Raw genomic sequence first — 21,282 nt, forward strand, 5'->3', positions numbered from 1 at the left:
AACCATCGTCTGAAATAGAAAAAAATTAATAATTAAATTTTTGTATTTTAAAAAATAAATAAAAATGTCAATAAATTTTAATTCTATCTTAAACTTTTTTCTTTTTATTTATTTATTTTTTAATTTAATTTTTAGTTAAAATATTATTAAAAGGTAGTTAATGAGAAATTAAATTATTAATAATGAGAAAAATATAAGAATGAGATAATGCATAATAATAAAAATTAAATATTAATTGCAATATAATATAAAAATAAATAATTAAAAAAAAAATCCATGCGGAGAGAGAGTGAAAGCACGCTCTCGAAACATTAGGTTGAAGTTCTGAAGAAAACACAAGGAGAAGACAAGTCGATGCGAAAAGAGCAGACACCGAAAAGAAAGAGACGGTTCGATTTGTAAGAAGTTACGAAATCGAAAATCAACCCTCTCTCTTCCTCTCATCTCCTTTCCTCTCCATACAAACATCCAAACAGTCCCTTAATAAAAAAAAAAAAAAAAGAAAGAACCAATTCGCAAATGAATCAAATGTCTTCGCTCTCTTGATTTCCCAAAAGCATCATCTGACAAAATACCTCACCAAACTCTCTCTCTCTCTCTATATCTTTCTTTCTTTCTTTTCTCTATTGAAAAAAAAATTCAAATTTTATTTCAAAATAAATTAAAAAAACAAAGAAAGAAAAACAAAAATAATGGGAACCATTGTTGATCGTAGAAGACGTTTATCTTTAAATCAAAAATCAAATAATTATTTATATTTTTTATTATCATTTTCAAGAAGAAGAGGAAGAATTTCTATTAGTATATTTATTACTGAGATGATATTTATGCATATATACATATTCCCAAATCTCACCACCGCACATCTCAATCATACGCACCAATTGCTCGCACAAACACACCATCATCATCATCATCTCATCTTTGATTTTCTTTTTTTCTCAAAGCTTGCAGGGACCCAAAGAGACTGTGTGAATCCATCAATCTTGATGTTCCCTCTATTTTCCTCAACTGAGCTTCATCGCTGCTTCGATTTCGATTCCGATTTCGATCTCCTTCTTTTTTCCTATGTCTGATTGTTAATTTCAATCTGGTAGCTTCGGCTTCTAGGGGTTTCATCAATGGATGGAAGTGGAAGTGGTAGTGCTGCTGCTGCTGCTGCTGTTACTGGCTCTGTGGAGGGAGAGAAGAAGAAGCCTCCTGAAGGAGAAGTTAAGTCTAAGCGGAAAATGAAGACTGCTTCTCAGCTGGAGATTCTCGAGAAAACTTATGCTGGTTTGTTTACTTGCTACCTTTTGAAATGCAGCTCACTACTTAATTCACTTGAGCTTGAGAGACCATATATGTGTTATTATTATTATTTTTAGAATTTTTGTTTTGCTTCTGGTTGGAAATTTGGGTTTCGTATAGCTGAATGCTTGCTCTTTAGTTTTCAACTCTTTTATTTTCTCTCCTTGTGGCGTTTTGTCAAATTTTTAGCTTATTTTTTGCCGGGAATTTGTGTTTTGCTCAGTGGAGACGTACCCATCAGAGTCGTTGCGGGCTGAGCTTTCAGCTCAATTAGGGCTCTCTGATCGCCAGTTGCAGATGTGGTTCTGTCACCGGCGTTTGAAGGACAGGAAGGCGCCGCCGGTGAAGCGCCAACACAGGGATTCACTAGCGCCTTCTACAACACCAGCTGGTGAGGAAATAGGGGCAATGACTGAGGTTGGAAATGAACTTGTGTCAGTATCTGCTTCAGGGTCGAGTCCATTTGGTCATGGGATGGATCCACGGCGGCTGGTTGCCAGGACCCCTGGAGTGGCTGTTCCGAGGATTGGTGGTGACATGTCAGCAATGAAGAGGTACTATGAACCGCAGCAGTCCGTAGCTGAGCTTAGAGCCATAGCATTTGTGGAAGCTCAGTTGGGGGAGCCACTGAGAGAGGATGGACCAATTCTTGGAATGGAGTTTGATCCCCTGCCGCCAGATGCATTTGGCGCGCCTATAGGTTAGATGCGATTCTTAGATGCCATCATTTGGTCCTTTCCCTTTTCATGATCATGCATAGAAATGTAAATCTTTTTATAAGCTTGAAACTTGCTTCAATTGAGAGTACTTAGTAGTTCTAGTTAGGACGATAATAGCAATTGGTATTATTTATGATAGTTGGCCAGGGAACATTGTTTCATGTAATCGTTAGTCATTAGATAGTTGTTCTTTGTCAATGAGATGGAGTGGATGAACCTATTGAATTTTTTTTCTTGCAAGAAGTGTCAACTAGAGATGACATTGGTGCTTTTTTATTTGGCTTAAAAATATAATGTTAACAGAGATGAGATATTTGCTGCAGTAGCTTACCAATTCCTTGCTTTTTTAGTTTAACAAATAAAGAAAGCATGAACATGAAGATTTTTTTTTCCTGTATATGGAATACTATTGCCAGTGCACTATGAAGTAGGCAGTGATATGTGTTATAGCCACATTCATGGGTGATGACTTTGTTTGGGCTACCTTTGGAAGCAGTTTTATAACAAGATTTTCAAATTATTATGAAATGATGAAGTCAACAAATACTCTAAAAAAGCTGCAATTTTTTTTATACATTGGCTGATGTGTTTTAGCCACTGGTCTTAGAGGTGTTGTGAAGCTGGGTTGCCTAGTTCACTTCAAACAACTATTCCAAAAATTTCAAAGTTCTATAATAAGTTTGAATACTTTAGAATAAACATAAAGAGAGAGAGAGGGGGGAGAGAGAGAGAGAGGGGGAGAGAGAGAGAGTGAGAGAGAGAGTCCTCTCTCAATAAGATTTTCTTTGTTTCTTTTCTGATTTAAAGAGGTTGAACATGAGAAAAAAGGAAAAGAGAATGCATATTTGGTTGCTCTAAATTTGAGGTGGATAGATTTTAAAGAATATCTTGACTGTTTAAAGTTCACTTGTTCCTTGACAGCCTTCTGTTATTTGCTCCTAATCCTATATTAGTTTTCAAGAGAGTGATGGCGGGAATATTTAGTGAGTAGGTGTTCGGTGATCCTGATGGCATGTTTTAGGGTTTTTAGTAAGATTTGTTTCCTTGAAATTGAGGGGAGACTTTTTTGGATAGTGATATTACAGCTGTGCTTAATGGCGTAGAGTGTTACTTGTTAATGAATGTCGTGTAGTTGTGTATGTTGTATGAGAATGCTAAGGTAGATGGCTCAATGTCCTAAAGTATTGGGGTTGAACTTGAGAGGCGGCATGTTAACGGAATTTAGTGGGCAACCATGGAAAGAACGCCCATCAGTGAAGTGAGAAATGCATTTGTATAGCAACATTGTGCATGAAGAGAGGTGGGGTAATCAAGGTTTTTAAAACCGTGGTGACAAGTCCTTTTAACATAGGGTTTCGGTTTTTGCTCACATGCATATTACATGCATCCCTTTTGTTCATCCAATTTAAAAATTTCTTCCTTTTTCTTTCACTGGAACATTGATCATGCTGCCTTTTAACTTGCCTATTCACTGTTGCCTTTTCACTTACTTTAGTTAGTGCTGCATCTGAGTGCCAGCATTTGATAGAATGTTGTAATTGAATTCTGATAGTTTTTCTTATATGATACTGAGAACAGCTACAGTGGGGCAGCAGAAGCAGCCTGGCCGGCCTTTTGAGACCACTGTGTATGAGCGACCTGAATTGAAACCCGTCAAGGTTAGGCTGTATTCTTTTATTTATGGCATTGCTAGATATAATGACAACAATGGAATTGATATTGCTATTTCTCTCTTTCCATTTTTACTGTCCACCCATCTCCAATATAAATTCCATGTCCACATACTCAGGGTGCTACAAGACCTCTGCATGAATACCAGTTCCTTCCACAGCAACCAACTGTCAGAGGAGAAAGAGTTGCCTCATCCTACCAGTATGGTACGCCACCTGACAGTCATAATGCCAAGACTGCAGCATCATCAACAGCGCACCAATTCATGCATGCAAATGAGCAAGTGTCCCCTGGTTATGGTTTTCCAAGTCAGTTGCCCAGTCTAAATCTAATGCCCCAAGAAGGCAGGCAAAACCACTTGTTGCCATCTGCTACAGCAGAATATGATACTGTAATGCGAAAAAGCTCCTTCACCAATGTTGGTGTGGATGCGCAATTTGGTGCTCACCCAATTACTGCATTGGACAATCCATTTATGCCACCTGATAGGAGGGTTACCCATGATGAGGATGTTTTGCGCATTGAGAGGAAGCGGAAGGTGGATTTACTGCATTCTGTCATATTTCATACTGTGGACTGGTAACAATGTATACTTATTTAATTTCTTGCAGAGTGAGGAGGCAAGGATAGCACGTGAAGTTGAAGCTCATGAGAAGAGGATCCGAAAAGAGCTTGAAAAGCAAGATATCTTGAGACGAAAGGTCCATTCTAACTATTCATATATCATATCTTCTATAACCTGTAAGTTCTATTCTGATGGTGTTGCATTACTCGTGTGCAATATATTCAGAGAGAGGAGCAAATAAGGAAAGAAATGGAAAGGCAAGACCGTGAAAGGCGGAAGGAAGAAGAAAGAATTTTGCGTGAAAAACAGCGAGAAGAGGAGAGGTACCAGAGGGAGCAAAGGCGTGAACTGGAGCGAAGGGAGAGATTCTTGCAGAAGGAGTCCATCAGAGTAAGTTTGGAACCTTTCCATACTATCTTTTTATAACCTTGCGTGTGAGGATGATGCTGTGCGGTCCATGTATAGATCTACATGTCAGAATAAATTAGTTTTTCTCCCCTCCATTTTGGTTAATCTTTGTACTTAGGCTGAGAAAATGCGACAAAAAGAAGAACTACGCAGAGAAAAGGAGGCAGCAAGACAAAAAGCTGCTATTGAGAGAGCCATTGCACGCAGAATTGCTAAAGAGTCAATGGAGCTAGTTGAGGATGAACGCTTAGAACTCATGGAATTAGCTGCTTCAAGCAAGGGATTGCCTTCAATACTTTCTCTTAACTTTGAAACTCTGCAGAATCTTGATTTGTTTAGAGGTTGGTTATATCTGACCTCATTATCAGTTTACGGATTTCTGTTTACTTTTAAGAAAGTTGTCCGTAGGGCTATGTTTGCACTTCTATTATTGTCATTGATCTTCTCAATGGTTGAATTTTGTCCCATTTGCATTGAAGTGGTAGTTTAATTTTGTTTAGCAATTGTGTTCTGAAATTTAAAGTAGATGTCTAAGGGATTGATGTTCTTTTGAAGACTGCTGTCCGATTCTTATATACTCCTGAATTTTGTTTCTTTATGTTAATGCCTTAAGTTTTTCTAATGTGCTCATCCCATGTTCATTCATTAGTCATTTTGGAAGTGGATCAAGCACTCATATAATCTTGCATTTTATCTGGCTAAATAAAAGAATATAGAAAAAGCATTTTAAGGGCAAGACATGAGTGGATATTCTCATGCACCATAAGTTATGTATGCTATTAATTCTAAATTTAAAACATAAATTTTATCTTTTATATCTTCTAATGCTGTCTGAAAACATGCAAGTAGCGGACAAAACGAGAGGATGTGATGCTACTTTTCAATGTTAATATAAAATAGGACTATTGCTATAGAGCACGTGTCATTTGAAATTCAGCTTTATCTGTTACAATATTAATATTGTTTCTTCATGCAGATTCATAGCGAATTATTGAGAAATAGTCAAAACACAAACTTTAGGCCTTTTGTGGTTATTTAGAATGAATGTCCATCAATGGGGATGTGCTTTTATTGATTTATTCCCATTTTTGAGGTGTTTTGTAACTTGGAATGAAGAGAATGGAAATGCTTTTGCTATCTGAGTTTCATACCCACATTGGGCTGGGCATTAAAAGCCAGGATTTGGTTTTCCTGTTCTTGGTAATCAAATGGGGCCATAAGTCAGAACCTTGAATGATTACATTTGTTATGAAATACTTGGATATGTTCCAAGAAGCTTATAGGTTGAATTGCGGGTGAATGTTGATTTCGGTATGACTGTATGAGCTTATATTTTCATATTTTGTTCTTCGTAGATAAGCTGGTTAGGTTCCCTCCCAAATCTGTGCTATTAAAGAGGCCTTTTGCATTTCAACCTTGGAGTGATTCTGAGGAGAATGTAGGGAATCTTCTAATGGTGAGTTTCAGTGGTCTGAATCTTTATTTGCTTTGCTTTCCCTGATTAGGAGCTGATACTAATTTGATGGGCACACTAAAGGAAGATTGTTTTATTAGTATACCATTGGTTTTCTTTGTAACTTTTTTTGAAGCAGTGAGCCAGTAACACTAAACTTGTGTTTGCCATCATATTATGGACCAAAGTAACTGCTCTAGAGAAAGATCTTAAATGGATAACCACATCTTTTGTTTTAGAGTATTTAGCAATGCCTCATCATACTTTGTTTGGGTGTTATTATTGATCATTTACCTTATGCAAGGGAATCTTTCCCTTTCAAGTCACCCTCTGTACATTCATAAGTGTGCCATTTGCATTCTAATTATGGTAATGAAAGATGTCTATAATGTGGGTAAATGTCTCCTATTCCATAGCTGTAAGTCATTTATGATCATTTGTGTTTTTGTACAAAGATGAGTGATGAGTGGCAACAAATATTTTGAAAAAAGGCTATTAAAAGTATTAATATCTCAACTAAAAAAAATATTATGAGGGCAGATGTAGGCAACTGAATAGTGAACACAACAAAGTGGTTATGGCATTATATGCTAAGCTGTATTAGCTAGTCAATAGTACTCAGTTTTGGTTCATCTCTTTTACAATAGAGCCTATCGTGTCAACCCTAACCCTTTGTTTGGGAGAAAAGTAGGGTAGGGAGAGAATTTCAAAGGAGAGAAGTTGAGGGAGGTGATTTGACTGATTTCATATTTTGCTTTCATGTTTGGAACTGGTCTGGTAGAAATGTGGGGGAAAGAAAGTGAGGAGAGAGAAGATGAAAAATGAATTTCAAAGTTTAATTATGATTTTATCCTATTGAATTTTTAAAGTAAAACATTTTTAAGGGAAAATGTGTAATTATTGCTTCATAAAACCTTCTTTCACCCAGCTTTCTCCCAATTTAGGGTGCCTCGATGTGTGGGCCCAGGTGAAAATTTTACCCAATCTGCCATCCCTGCCCTCACCCTGCATCTTCCAAACTGGAGAAAAGTATCGTTTTCCTCAACTTTCCCTCCCCACCTTTCTCCTTCTCCACTTTCCCCTGCTCCCAAACGCAGGGTAAGTTTCTCCTTCCCTGTAATTGATTTTGTTGATTCTTGTTGGTGTTAGTGGTAAGTTGCATTAAATTATGAATATTGGGTGCTTTTCCTTCCGGTTCTTTCTTTTCTGATGTGGGCATACTACGCTGTTGGAGAGGTTTACTGGGGTTGTTTGCTGGGGTTGGAAATCCAACATTTTGAAGGAATTTGAACACCAATGCCTTATTTTTTTAGTTTTAAAAAATTTCTCCTATTTTCTTTTTGCTCTGAATAAGGCCCTTGACGTACATTGTAAATGTACAGGTTTGGAGGTTCTTAATTACTTTTGCAGATGTTCTTGGGATATGGCCATTCACTCTGGATGAGTTTGTCCAAGCATTTCATGATTATGTGAGGTTTTTTTTTTTTTTTTTATTTTGTTCCTTTTATTGAAATTTATTTGAAGCTTGGCTGTCTTATTTTAGTGGGATTTATGTGCATTTCCTGCTCTGTTCTTTCAGGATCCAAGGCTACTAGGTGAGATACATTTTGCACTTTTGAGAACCATAATTAAAGATATTGAAGATGTTGCAAGGACACCTGCCACTGGGTTGGGTGCAAATCAGAACAGTGCTGCTAATCCTGGAGGTGGACATCCACAGATTGTGGAAGGGGTAGGTCTTCCCTTGTTTTTTGGTTACTGTGGAAATTTAATATTTTCAGCTGATTCTTTGTTTTTCATCTTAAATTAATTTTATCTTTTTTTGTGTCAGGCGTATGCATGGGGTTTTGATATACGCAGCTGGCAACGTCACTTAAATCCGTTAACATGGCCTGAAATATTGCGACAGTTTGCCCTTTCTGCAGGATTTGGGCCACAGCTGAAGAAAAGAAATGTAGAGCCGGCATACCTTCGTGATGATAATGAGGTGCTTACTTTTCTCATTCAGTGTTTCTTGTTCAGCATAGATGTGTCTTGCAAATGCTGCAATTGATTTCTCAGAATTATTGAATAATTGATTCTCGTGTTATTCTGACAATAAGCATTTTATTGATATGGTGTCGGTTGTCATGCCATCCTGAAGAAGAATTGAAAAATGAAGCCATTAAACAATTTGATTCATTATTAATGTTTGTTTTGATATCCTGCTCTTTGTTTGCTAACTTCAAGCCAATTCATTAGGTTGTTTTTCACTTTTGTTCATTGTTGATAAACTGCAATTAATTGATACTTATATTTGTTTCTAGCATAGACATGATGGCGCCTCCCTTGGATGGGGTTTGGCTGAAAGTTTAGTAACTGGGTTGGTTATAAATTTAAACTGCCTGATCAACCAAACTAAAAATGGCAAGTTAGTTCAGTTGGTTCTTAAGGTGATCCAAGTTATGCTAGTGCCTTAAGCATCGCATTGTCTGTGCAGTGTAAGTAGCTACAAAGGATTTCTGGAAGGAACTGAATCCTGTGGTAGTTAAGATTAAAGGTTTTGTTAAGGAAAAACAAATTATCATATCTAGATGATTTTGTTGTCCTGTGCAGAAAATTTAATCCATAAGTTGATTTCTCTGATGGTTGCTGTATTTGGCATCCAGTTATTACTATCAGAGATAATTTGACATATTGGTAGTTCTAGTGCAACTAATATTCTGATTGCATCTAATATGTTTGTTTTCATTTTCAATTCTAAGTGTATTTTTTTTTGTGTTTGATTTCAATCAGTTATTGTTTTTACTCTTTTTGGTGTTAAATTTAGGTTAATGATGGTGAAGATGTAATTACTAACTTACGTAGCGGAGCAGCAGTTGAAAATGCTGTTGCCATAATGCAAGAAAGGGGATTTTCTAATCAACGCAGATCTAGGCATCGCTTGACACCTGGTACTGTCAAATTTGCTGCGTTTCATGTTCTTTCTCTTGAAGGAAGCAAGGGTCTGACAATATTAGAAGTTGCAGAAAAGATACAGGTAATTTAAATTACCAAGGGCTTGTTTACCTGTGGAAAACAATTTTATGTTTTCCATTTTCTAAGAAAACTTCAAGTTTCATTTTCCATGGAAAATAAGGGAAAAAATGAAAAACGTGTTCACTTGTCAATAATAGAAAACAATTTTTTAATTAAAAAAAAAATCGTATCTTTCATAATTAAAAAATATATTATTATAAAATATATTTAAATTTTATTTTCTTATAAAATTTTTTAATGTGTTATTCATATATTTTACAATAATATGATTAATTTTTATTATTGTAAATAAATATTTTTCTAATTTATCAAAAAAAAAATATTTTTCTAAATAATTTTTCAATTTCAGTTATGAAAAAGTTATAATATAATTTTGGTTATAGAAAAGTCTTTGTTTTCCATTTGGAAGACAACTTTTGTTATAAATGAAAACAAGGGAAAACAGCTAAGTTGTTTTTCGAATCTTAGTTAAATTTTAGAAAATTGAAAAACTAGTTTTCCAAATGGAAAACTGGCACATATAAATATGAAACTTTGTATTTTAGTTTTCTTAGAAAACTTATCAAGAAAACTACCCTAGTTTTCCACCAGTGAACAGACCCTAAATGTTCATTTTTTATTTTGCTTTGTATATCCTAATTCTCTTACACATCTTTTTATCAAAGAAATCTGGACTAAGAGATCTCACAACGAGCAAGACACCAGAAGCTTCAATTGCTGCTGCTTTGTCAAGGGATTCAAAACTTTTTGAGAGAACAGCTCCTTCAACGTATTGTGTGCGTCCTGCCTATAGGAAGGATCCAGCGGATGCCGAGCCAATACTTTCTGCAGCCAGAGAAAGGATCCGGATATTTAAAAGTGGTTTTGTAGATGGAGAAGATGCTGATGAAGCAGAAAGAGATGAAGATTCTGAAAGTGATGTTGCAGATGATCCTGAGGTTGATGATTTTGGTACTGACTTGAACCCTAGTAAAGAGGCTTGCAATTCTCCTGAAGCAAATAAATTTAATTCAAAAACTCTGTTTGAAAATGGAAAGGAGGATAGTAATGTCATCAGGACTCCACAAGTTGGCCTTCAGAATGTTGGTGAGGGTTTTTCTTCAATGCATTCTGAAGGCACTGATGAAGTAAACGATGTTGGTGCTTCCATTGATCAATCTGGAGACTTTTCTGGTATATCCACTAATATTGAACAAGATGCAGATATTGACGAAAGCAACCTTGGTGACCCATGGGTTCAGGGACTGATGGAGGGGGAGTACTCTGATCTGAGTGTTGAGGAGCGCCTTAATGCACTTGTTTCATTGATTGGTGTGGCAATTGAAGGAAACTCAATCCGGCTTGTTCTCGAGGTATAAACACTTATTCCTACTGGTCAAAATTTTAAAATCATGTAATATGCTTGTATATTGTCTTAAATGAGGGAATTTCAGGAACGGTTAGAAGCAGCGAATGCTTTGAAGAAGCAAATGTGGGCGGAGGCGCAACTTGATAAACGCCGTATGAAAGAAGAATATGTGATGAAGATGCATTATCCATCATTTACAGGAAGTAAGGTGGAACCTAGCCTTACAACATCTACAGCAGAGGTTCGGCAAAGCCCATTAGTTACTGTTGATGAAAAAATGAATGAGATGTCTATGGATGCTGCCGCCCAGCAAGAACAATCAACTGATCCACAAAATGACATGAATTATCCGAATAATGTGCCTTCTGAAGGGAACATACAAATGCAAGATCTCTCTGTTGGTCCTGATAGTCTTCCGTGTCAGCAACCTGGACTTGCTGCAGACAAGTCAAGATCACAGTTAAAATCCTTCATTGGTCACAAGGCTGAAGAGATGTATGTATACAGATCATTGCCTCTTGGTCAAGATCGCCGACGTAATCGATACTGGCAGTTTATAACATCTGCTTCTTGCAATGATCCTGGATGTGGCAGGATCTTTGTTGAGTTACATGATGGTCGTTGGAGGCTTATTGATACTGAACAGGTAGCAGTTTTTTCCCCGTTCACTTATTTTTTTTACAGATATATATATGAGCAATACTATGCTGAATGTGTGTATTGTGTGTGCATTTGTGCATGGTGTTGTATCTGCAATATCCTGGCTGTGGCACACATTTCTACTTTCATATTGTGCTAGAATTTTTGATGGAAGCAAAAGCAAGAGATGTCTGCCACATGCAATATCTATCTTTTGCAGAGCTTGTATGATTTACTAATCTTAACCCTGCAACAATGACTGGTGCACCTTCTTCTGTCTTATTTACCTTTTCCGCTTCCCCTTCATCTTCCTTTCTTTTGGAACTACCCACATAACACATGCTTTTCTGTGCATTCTTATTGTCATTTCTAAAATTTGCATGCAGGGTTTAGATTCTCTGTTGGCATCTTTGGATGTACGAGGGGTTAGGGAATCCTACTTGCACATGATGTTACAAAAGGTTGAGATGTGCTTTAAGGAGGCTGTCAGGAGGAACATGCTACGTGCTGATATGGAGAGACAAAGTGGGGGAAGTGTTAAAGCAGAAGCAGTTGAAATGGTTACAGGCCATAACTGTGGCTCCGGTATTGATAGCCCAAACAGTTCTGTATGTGTTGTAGATTCTGATATGTCTGAGACCACATCTTTTTCTGTTGAGCTTGGAAGGAATGAAACTGAGAGGAATCATGCCTTGAGGAGATATCAAGATTTTGAGAATTGGATATGGAAAGAATGCTTTAATTCTGCGACATTATGTGCCATGAAGTATGGGAAGAAAAGGTGTAGACAATTGCTTGCTTTATGTGATTACTGCCATGATATTTATTTCTCTGAAGATAACTATTGTCGTTCTTGCAATAAGACATATGAGCACTCTGGGAGTGACGTGAATTTTTTCAAACATGTGACTCATTGTGAAGAGAGACTGAAGATTGGGCTGGACTACAATTTGCATGGTTCATCTTCTCCACTGAGGATAAGGCTGCTTAAATTGCAATTAGCTTTGGTTGAGGTAACTGCCTTCCTTTTATTTTATTTATTATTATTATTATTATTATTATTATTATTATTTGTGAATGAAAATTTGGCAATTAGAATGTGGCTTATAGAATCGTGGGTTTTTAAAGGTCTCTATACTGCCAGAAGCTCTTCAACCTGTTTGGACTAATAGTTATCGAAAATCATGGGGAGCAAAGCTGCAGTCCTCATCATCAGCTGAAGACTTACTCGAGGTCTATACTTGGCCCCTTTTTTACTTTATTATTTCTGATACAATTTAAATACTTATTTCCCTTTCCCATTTTCTTTTTTACTAGTTTTTCTAACGCATGCAATACACTTGGACTCATAATTTTTTTTAAAATTATGTATAAATAAATATTAAATAATAATAATAATAATAAATGAATATTGAATAATAATTATAAATATAAAATAACCACATGATGATGTATTTAATTATATTATACATTTATTCATATAAATGTAGCAAGATTTAATTTTAGAATATAATTATTCTTTAAAAAATTATCTATAAAGTATAAAAAAAAATTATATACATATAAAATAAATTTTATATCAAAATAATTTGACATAAAATTGTATAAATACAATATAAACAATTTTTAATCATTTTTTTTAAATTAGTCTATTTTTTACTGTTCAATATATTTTTTTAGTAAAACTAATTATTGACTATATTTTAAAATGACACTATTGTAAATGAAAATGTATATATGATTGATAATAGATTTATAAATTAATTAATGTACATTGGAATATGTTGACATTTTTTTTATTATTGTAAATTTAATATAATGTGATAATTTGGTAATGAATTAGATCCTTAATGTGATATTACTGTTGGTCCAGTCCAGTTTGAACTGGAAAAAAAAATCAAAGCTGAAAAATTAAAAGAAATTTGATATATAAGATAAAATTTTTATTAATCATAACTTGCAATATAATTACAGCAATTTAACCAATTTATTTAAGAAAATTGTTTTTGATTAATTATAGTTAAAATATAATTAAGGAAATTCGACAAAAAAATTAAGGAAAAATTTTAAATTACTTGTAATTATTAAGGAAATAATTTTTTAAATTATAATATAAAATAATTAGAAAGAGGACATCAATAGTCAATACTACAATTTACATAAATATAGAAAATTAACGTAATTGAGAAAAGGAAATATATAATTAATAAAATTAGATGAAACTAAAAAAATTAGAACATACAATTAAATATTAAAAAGGTAATTTTACCAGATTAATTTTCAAATAAAATATTTCAAAAAAGGCAAAAACAGAATTTTAATTGAATCAAACCTGAATTGGGCTGGGCTAGACTTGGAACCAGACCAAAATTGGATTGAATTGAAATTGGAATGGTTTGGTCTCAGTTCCATCAGATCTCTGACCCAATTTTAATTCCAAGTCTTTTGAAGTTATAGGAAGATGCTATGGGAGGTTTTTTTTCTTATGAAACACTTCTTTTTTTTTTTCTTTTTTTTAAATTTTAAATGAGTGTTGGGCACTGAAGGAGTCGTAAGCGTCTAAGATAAGAGTTGCGGAGATGAGAATGTTAAGGTAGATGAGTAGCCATATTAGACTCGATAAAGTCCGTAATGAGAGTATTAGAGAAAAGGTAGGAGTGGTGCCAATTAAGGATAAGTTTAGAGAAGGGAGATTAAGGTGGTTTGGTCATGTGAAGCGTAAATATACGGAGGCTCCAGTTAGACAAGTAGAGCACATTAGGTTAGAGGATAGAAAGAAAAAAATGGGTAGACCTAAATTGACTTGGAGGAGACTAGTACAACATGACCTAGAAGCATTACACATTTCTGAAGATTTAACCTAAAATCGTTTAGAGTGGAGAAAGCGAATCCATATAGTCGACCCCAAATTTTTGGGATAAAGGCTTAGTTGAGTTGAGTTAAGTTTAAATTTTAAATGAGAGAAGCTGTTAGTTTATGGATTTCTGTTATCTTGCATTTCCAGATATACACAGAACTATTGAGCTATTAATCCAAAATTTTTTTTCTCGTATTTTTAATTTAAATTATTTTTATATATTTTAAAGAATTTACATCGGACATTCAAATAATGAAACATGTGTTGAATTAAAAATAAAAAAATTGTAACTCAAATCGAAACATCATAATTATATTCTAATTCTAATTCAATTCAAATTTCAGTTTAATGATCTAAGTTTTTCAATGGTTTGGTTTTCGCCCTTATTAATACTTTCATATATTTTTCCTCAGGTTCTAACGTTGTTGGAGGGCTGCATTAAGAGAGATTATTTGTCCTCAAACTTTGAAACAACCAGTGAACTTTTAGGGTCAGACAAGCGGTCTGGATTTGCTGCAAATGATTATTTCAGAATGGAAAAAGTTACTGTTCTTCCATGGTTACCACGAACCACAGCAGCTGTCGCTCTAAGGGTCATGGAGTTTGACTCGTCCATTTCATACACGCTGCATCAAAAAGTGGAGTCTCAGAAGGACAGAGGCAATGGAGACTTCATTGTAAGTAATCCTTGTAAAGTGCATGACTTTAGTCCTGAATGATATGGAATATACTCTCTCTCTCACTCTCTCTCTCTCTCTCTCTCTCTCTCACTTACATTTCTCTCTGTATAAAGATGATGTGCTTTTTTAACTAGAGAGCTGCTGTTATGAAGTGAAGTGATTCTTCCCATCAGTCGTCTTCTTGCTATTCATTTTGCATCTTAGTAAAAGTTGCAACTAGACGATGACTAATACTTCAATCCTGCACCACTTGTAAAGAAATTGACTATTTCATGAATGGATTGGCTGCTTCTACTCTAAAAGCACACTTTACATTTAAATTTCATGTGTGTCGCTGCACATGCAAAAGAGATAGGTGGTAGTTGTAGTTCGATAGGGATGTTTAAGCCTACATTATCAAATATACATTTCCTGCAACCATTTGATCCTAAGCATGAGTCTGGATTTGCATGGTGCATTGGTTTCATGGGTTGGCTCGTGTGCCTATAGTTTTCCGGGCCCAAACAAGGAGGGTTGTGGGTTCCTTGTTTCACGTATGAAACTGGGGGTTCAGGGGTGCTTTGAGGGGTTAAGTTAAGAAGCTAGTAGCCAGTTAGTACCCTAGCAGTGAATCTATGCCTACTCACATGAGAATACCTCAAGAATAGCTTTTCGGAAAGCTAATGGGCCTTGTGTTCTGTGAACCACATTGATATATCATAGTTGTCAGAGGTTCAGAGTGCTAATTATGTCTTCACATCTATGTGGGATCTTCTTCCTGGATTTTTAACACAATGTTTTACCCTTTTGTTTTTCAATTTAATTTTATTTAAAATAAATTTATGTTTGGAATGGTTTGCAGTTTGTTCAGTTTCTGACAATTTTCATCCCTATTCCTTAGAAGCTCCCTTCCAAGTTTGCCATTGTGAAAAACACCCAAGATAATGAAGCCGCTGAAACTCGTCATCAAGCTGGATTATTGCAAGAAGAGAGTTGGGTTGATGTAGCTGGATTGAGTCGACGGGGGAGTCGAGGCCGAGGTCGTGGTCGTACCCGTGGGGGGAGATCTCAGAGAAGGGTTACTGGTTCAAGATCAGAATCTGGCAAGAGAAGTGTGGCCACGAACAACGACAGATTAGGGCAGGTGCTCTCATGGAAAACACAATCACGTGGTCGAGGAGGGCGTAAGCGGGGCCGTCGCAGCATTAGAAGTAGGCAGAAACCTGTGAAGAGACCAGTTGAGACACAAATCCCCAAAGAAACAATCCATGAGAAAGCACCAAGAAGGTTGGAAAGGGATGACTGGAATGGTGATGAAGCAAGATTCCAAGTAGACAATGCTGAAAATCTCAGCAGCTCAGAAAGATCTGAGTATGATGATGACAATGGTCAAGCTACAGGAGATGAATATGATGATCTTGCAGTGGATGACTATGCTGGTGGTTTTAATGGCAAGTCCGATGACTTGCTGGAGGGAAGTGATTATAATATAGATGTCAATGAAGACGATGACGATGACGATGACGATGAAGTAGATGAAGATGAAGATGATGAACAAGGGGATATGGAAGTGGCAGGATATATAAATGGGGACTCGGATGAGGATGAAATGAGAGATGGAGAAGGAGAACAGAATGGGGACCCAGATGAAGGCATTGGATCTACATCTTCAGATTTCAGTGACTAGAGAAGTAAGCAAGCATAAAAAAATGTTAAATGCACAAGAAAAGTTATTTCTAATTTGTATTCTTTAGTGTTCTGCAGCGCTAACTGAACTTGATGATGTATTTATAGAAGAAAACAGTAATTGTGCATAGCTAATAGCACCTCCACCGTACTTGAAATTAAATATCAATCAATAGTCGTTTCTTCCAAGTTCCCGACCAGCTTGTTATCTCCTCCATTCTGCTGTTGAATTTTTATTTTTGTAGTTTGTTTTTGTCAAATTGGGCACGGAGATTGCAACTTAGGACTTGCTCTTTAGAGTAAAGAGATGTGGCTGCGAAATTACTCAATTACAACCATTGATATGAAAATGAAGAAACGATGAGAGCCTGCTTGGGATTTGAGAAAGAAAATATATTTTTTGCAGCTCTAATAGCAATATCAAATAAAACTTTAAATGTTAAAAGAGAGGCTACTTGCATTAAATGGATATAATTATCTCAATCGTTGATCCTATGTGATCAATGCGAAATTGAATATTGCATCATAATGCCAAATCCAAGTTCTAATTTGTAATCATTGTTGAGTGGCTGAGTTCAATATCTTCAACATTTTCTTCATTTCATAAGATATTGAATAATCAAAGTCGCCGTTAATCCTTCACATTGTTCTGTATTGAAAATGGGCAAAAGAACAGCAATTAAACATGCTTTTATCAACATTCAACAGGGGGATAAAAGATCTTATATTGAAAATTATGACTCGATATTGAGTATACTACGTTTACATTTGGAACAAACTATGATCCAACGACAAACACATACTTAACTGCAGAAAATATCAAAATCTAAATTGCAGCAAATTGTATCAAGAAAAAACATTCCATAATACCTCATTCTATTTTGATGGTCGTAGTTCCTACATATTGTATTCACAAAACATGCTCTCTTTTCTTTGAAAGTTGATCTCAGGAACCCAGAAGTTTTTTGATTCCTGCTTTCTGCTCTGATGTTAGCCTTGTTGGGAACTTAATGTTGAACTTGATTCTCAGATTTCCTCTCTTTGCCGGGTCTTTTTGGATTGGCATTCCTTCCCTTGGGATGACTTCCTCATAATTTGGATGAATCACACTGTTGATTGGAATGGACAAATTCCTTCCATCTAAGGTGGTGAGATGGACAGTATAACCTGTCAGCGCTTCAGCTAAAGAGATTTTTTGTGTGACTATTAAGTCATTTCCATCACGAGTGAACACGGGGTGGGGCTTCTCATCGACTATGAAGACAAGATCAGCAGGTATGACATTTAGCTGTTCATTCCCTTTCTCTGGAAAGGTGATCTTTGTACCTTTCTTCCAGCCAGGCTTTATGTCAATTGCTAGGATTTCCTCCACCTGCATGGTCTTGCTACACCCAAAAGAAAACGAGGGCATTAAGCTGAGATCCAAAACCAACATCCAAGAACAGCTTTAATTCAAGTTGGCTTATAAAATTATACCAAATCAAGTCAGCATAACAAACTTGTAGCCAAGCACACTCAAAAGTTTTGAAGACTTTCAGATTAGAAACCATAACTAACGACAAACAAGTAAGCATTGTACTTTCCCTATCACTCAAAAACAGGCTGCCATTATTGTAGTATCAATAGCTTTTAATTCTTTTACTGGACTGAAACAACCTAGAATAATGTTGAAAACATGTCTAATTGAAGCATAGCCTGAAAGGGAAAAACTTGTGACAAAAAATATTGAACCAGAGTTGTAACATCTAGCTTGGTCATTAACAATTTATAACCTACTCTTTATTGTAGTTTATTCAGAAACAAACCATTCTGATAGCCCTGAAGACAGCGTGTGACTGCAGCATTTAGAAGACGCAAGAAACAATAATTGGAAACTTCTTGATCCCTAAACTAGATCATAAACGATATATTGCATCCTAAGAGATGTAGAGTAACCAGTAACCACATTCATTTCTTTTCTTTAGATACTTTAATGCAAATTTCTATACTAAGAATCCCAATTTCTCAATAAAAACATCACAACATTCAATATGGATTAATAATGAGACTATTTTCCATGAATACAGACAAGAGATCATATTTAGCTACCATTACCATTTACATATTTTCTTTTTGAAAAATGATTCCAACAATCCCTTGTAACAGAAAAGGCAAATTCTTTAGCTAGCTACATATTAAGTTAAATCCTAGAAACTAATGGACATTATTTCTCCTGATCAAGCAATAACTAAGACCGCATATCTAAAGCTAAAAGATACTCAATTTCATCAAACAGGAGACAGAAAATCAACACAAAAAGGAACTATGTAGCCCTTACCCACTCATGTCAACAATCTCTCGAGAAATTTTCATTTTTTTGGTAGTCCCCTTGTAGAGTTCCTCGAGACTACAAGGCAACCTATTCTCAATTGCAGAAGCTTTTCTAGGAACATTTTGATGCATTGACCCCCCTCCTCCATCACCATAAGACCCAAAGATATCATCACCAAATATTCCACTCGAGAACCTTGTTCCTCTCATGCCTCCACCACCAACTCCCATGCCACCAAATGGTCTTGAAAACCCGAAGAACTCAGCAAAAATATCATCAGCACTCCGAGGATTGAATTGGAATGATGTAGGAATATCTCCAGTGGAGAAGTAGGAAGTTCCACCAGCATCAGGGGGTGGTACTGAGCCTTTTACACCCTCTTCACCATATTGGTCATACACTGCTCTTTTCTGGGGATCACTAAGAACCTACAAGAAAAACATTGAATTTTGTTAGAAATCCAAGTCCAAATAGAATTAGGATTTGAACTTTAAATCTAATTAGGAAAAAGAAAAAAAAAATTATTATAGTTAAATTCGGTAACACCGAATTAGTGGAGGAGTAGACAAACATTGGACTTGTTTATCGTGCCTAGATTGAGCCAATAAAAGGAGAATTATTCTCTTAATTCAGGTAGGTGTCTTGGCCTATAAAAGGAAGCCGTGATGGCCTATATATATTTGTGGGCAGTGGCCAATAAGTCGAAAGAAGAGAGGTGCGCCATAGTTGAAGGCCACCAAATTGTGAGAGTTGAGTGTGTGCAGTTAAATCAAATTATGGCCTATATATTATTTTTCCACAAATTTCAATTAAAAAAGATTAATCAAATTATGAAGTTTTGCCATGTATTTTGCTAATGGGTAATCTACAACTGATACTTGCATATATTACAAGCTACAGTGAGAATGTGTTCAAAGAAATTTTACAAAAACCATCATATCAAACGGAGAAACCAGAAACAAGGCAATTAGATACAGACTGTAATGAGGTTCAATACAGGAGAAAGCAATTCCAGAAACTCAACAATAATCATCCCAAAAAATAAGAAGGGAAAAAAATCTTTTTTCCCCATTTTCATATTAACAGAACAGTCAAAACCCAGAAATTGAAAGTCTATGAGGCAATTCAAAAAGATAACAAGATCACAGGATGTAACTTTGAAGGTTGATGCTATGGAAATACGTGTGAAAGAGAAAAAGATTGAGAAATATGTTGAAGAACATTAATTAAATCAAAAGCACAATACCTCATAGGCCTCAGAGATTTGTTTAAACTTAGCTTCAGCCTCTCTCTTATTATTGGGATTCTTATCAGGATGCCATTTCATGGCAAGCTTCCTATAAGCCTTCTTCAAGTCATCATCTTTTGCATTCCTATCTACTTGTAAGATCTTGTAGTAATCCACCCCCATCCTCCACTTTCCTTTCCCTTCCCTTCCCTTCAAACAAACAAAAGCTTCGGTTCTCCGGCAGGCAAGGGTGGGTTTCAAAAGTTCTGCTCTTGATTACGATGGTGGTGGTGTAATATAATGGCGTTTGTCTGGTTTTCCCCTTTTGAGGATTTGAGAATCCTGTGAAAATTTCTAGAAATAGCCGCAATGTTTATTTCTGTGCCCGCCAAGTTACAAGGGGTCTTACACAATATGTGTCACTGCCCTTACCATGATTGCTTACTAGGATCCGCAAAGTTAATCCAATGGCTTTCGTTGGCTGTGGCCGTTCGCAGTACATCTCATCATCGACCGATTTAAATAAAAATAATGAATCTACCCACCAGATTCTCTCTGAAGTCTGAACAGTGCCCTGCCTGTAGGTTGTTCAGTATTATTATTTAAATTATTATTAAAAAAATTATTATTTTAAATATATTAATTAAAAATAATAAAAAAATAATTTTAAATTAAATTTAATAAATTTTAATTATAAAATTAAGTAATAAATAATTTTTTTATATTATTTTTTTTAATAATATTTAAAATAATACTTTTATTAAAAAAATAATTTTGATCCTCTAAGCATAATACTAACAAACAATTAATTTAGTTTTTGAGTGTTGTAAAATTATAATATATTCTGTTTATCTTTAATAAGAATTAAGTTTTTAATTTTTGAGTTTTATTTCTATTAAGAGAATAGTATTTCTGTTAAAAAATTATTATTAGCCAACCATATATCAAAAGATTCAATTTAAATTTTAAAAAATTAAATTGTTATAAATATTAAATTATAAATAAAAAAATACCAAAAATTAAATTATTGCAGTTTTCAGCTCAAATAAATTTTAATAGAATAATTATTTTTTTTTTAAATAAAATAGTTATTGTCGTGATTTCTTGATTGGGACTCTAGCCATTGCTTGGGATCAATAAACAAGAGAAATGAGATCAGCGACTTAATCGTCACTCCAACGCTTAAAACAATAAATTGTCTAGTTGTAACTTCCAAGAGTGAAAATGAGTAAGAAACAGTGTTAGAGCTAAGTATTGGAAGCACTAAAAAGTTAATTTTTTTTATATAAAAATATTGTTGTCCCAAAGAAAGTGACCAAGAGGGGGTGAATTGGACACTTTAGACAATTTTTCAGTCCTTGCTCAAGACTTAATAAAAAATTGAGGCTTTGCACTTCTATGTATATGTATAACTCTGTTCCTAGGATGTA

General features: G+C 35.2%; 2 protein-coding genes across 3 annotated transcripts; one reads left to right on the forward strand and one right to left on the reverse strand.

The window, feature by feature from the left end:
* The first annotated feature begins 573 nt into the window (after positions 1–573).
* Positions 574–16,502, forward strand: LOC110632614 (homeobox-DDT domain protein RLT2). Of its 2 annotated transcripts, none has more exons than XM_021780891.2 (18): positions 574–1,275; positions 1,514–1,990; positions 3,588–3,667; positions 3,799–4,218; positions 4,292–4,381; positions 4,471–4,635; positions 4,772–4,994; positions 6,009–6,109; positions 7,489–7,575; positions 7,686–7,838; positions 7,938–8,093; positions 8,916–9,125; positions 9,790–10,476; positions 10,558–11,118; positions 11,498–12,124; positions 12,240–12,344; positions 14,382–14,645; positions 15,532–16,502. In XM_021780891.2, the coding sequence occupies exons 1-18, from the start codon at positions 1,122–1,124 to the stop codon at positions 16,312–16,314; spliced, it is 5,343 nt and encodes a 1,780-aa protein (XP_021636583.2). In that variant the 5' UTR covers positions 574–1,121; the 3' UTR covers positions 16,315–16,502. The 2 variants fall into 2 exon arrangements, with proteins under 2 accessions (XP_021636583.2, XP_021636582.2); XM_021780890.2 differs by having other exon boundaries at positions 575–1,275; positions 15,529–16,502.
* A 490-nt stretch (positions 16,503–16,992) lies between these two features.
* On the reverse strand, positions 16,993–20,255 carry LOC110632615 (uncharacterized). The gene is made up of 3 exons (XM_021780892.2): positions 19,871–20,255; positions 18,631–19,052; positions 16,993–17,698 (listed from the first exon to the last, which is right to left on the reverse strand). The coding sequence occupies exons 1-3, from the start codon at positions 20,033–20,035 to the stop codon at positions 17,260–17,262; spliced, it is 1,026 nt and encodes a 341-aa protein (XP_021636584.2). The 5' UTR covers positions 20,036–20,255; the 3' UTR covers positions 16,993–17,259.
* Positions 20,256–21,282: the final 1,027 nt, after the last annotated feature.

The sequence above is a fragment of the Hevea brasiliensis genome, chromosome 10, assembly GCF_030052815.1.
Source record: "Hevea brasiliensis isolate MT/VB/25A 57/8 chromosome 10, ASM3005281v1, whole genome shotgun sequence".
Taxonomy (NCBI): Eukaryota; Viridiplantae; Streptophyta; class Magnoliopsida; order Malpighiales; family Euphorbiaceae; genus Hevea; species Hevea brasiliensis.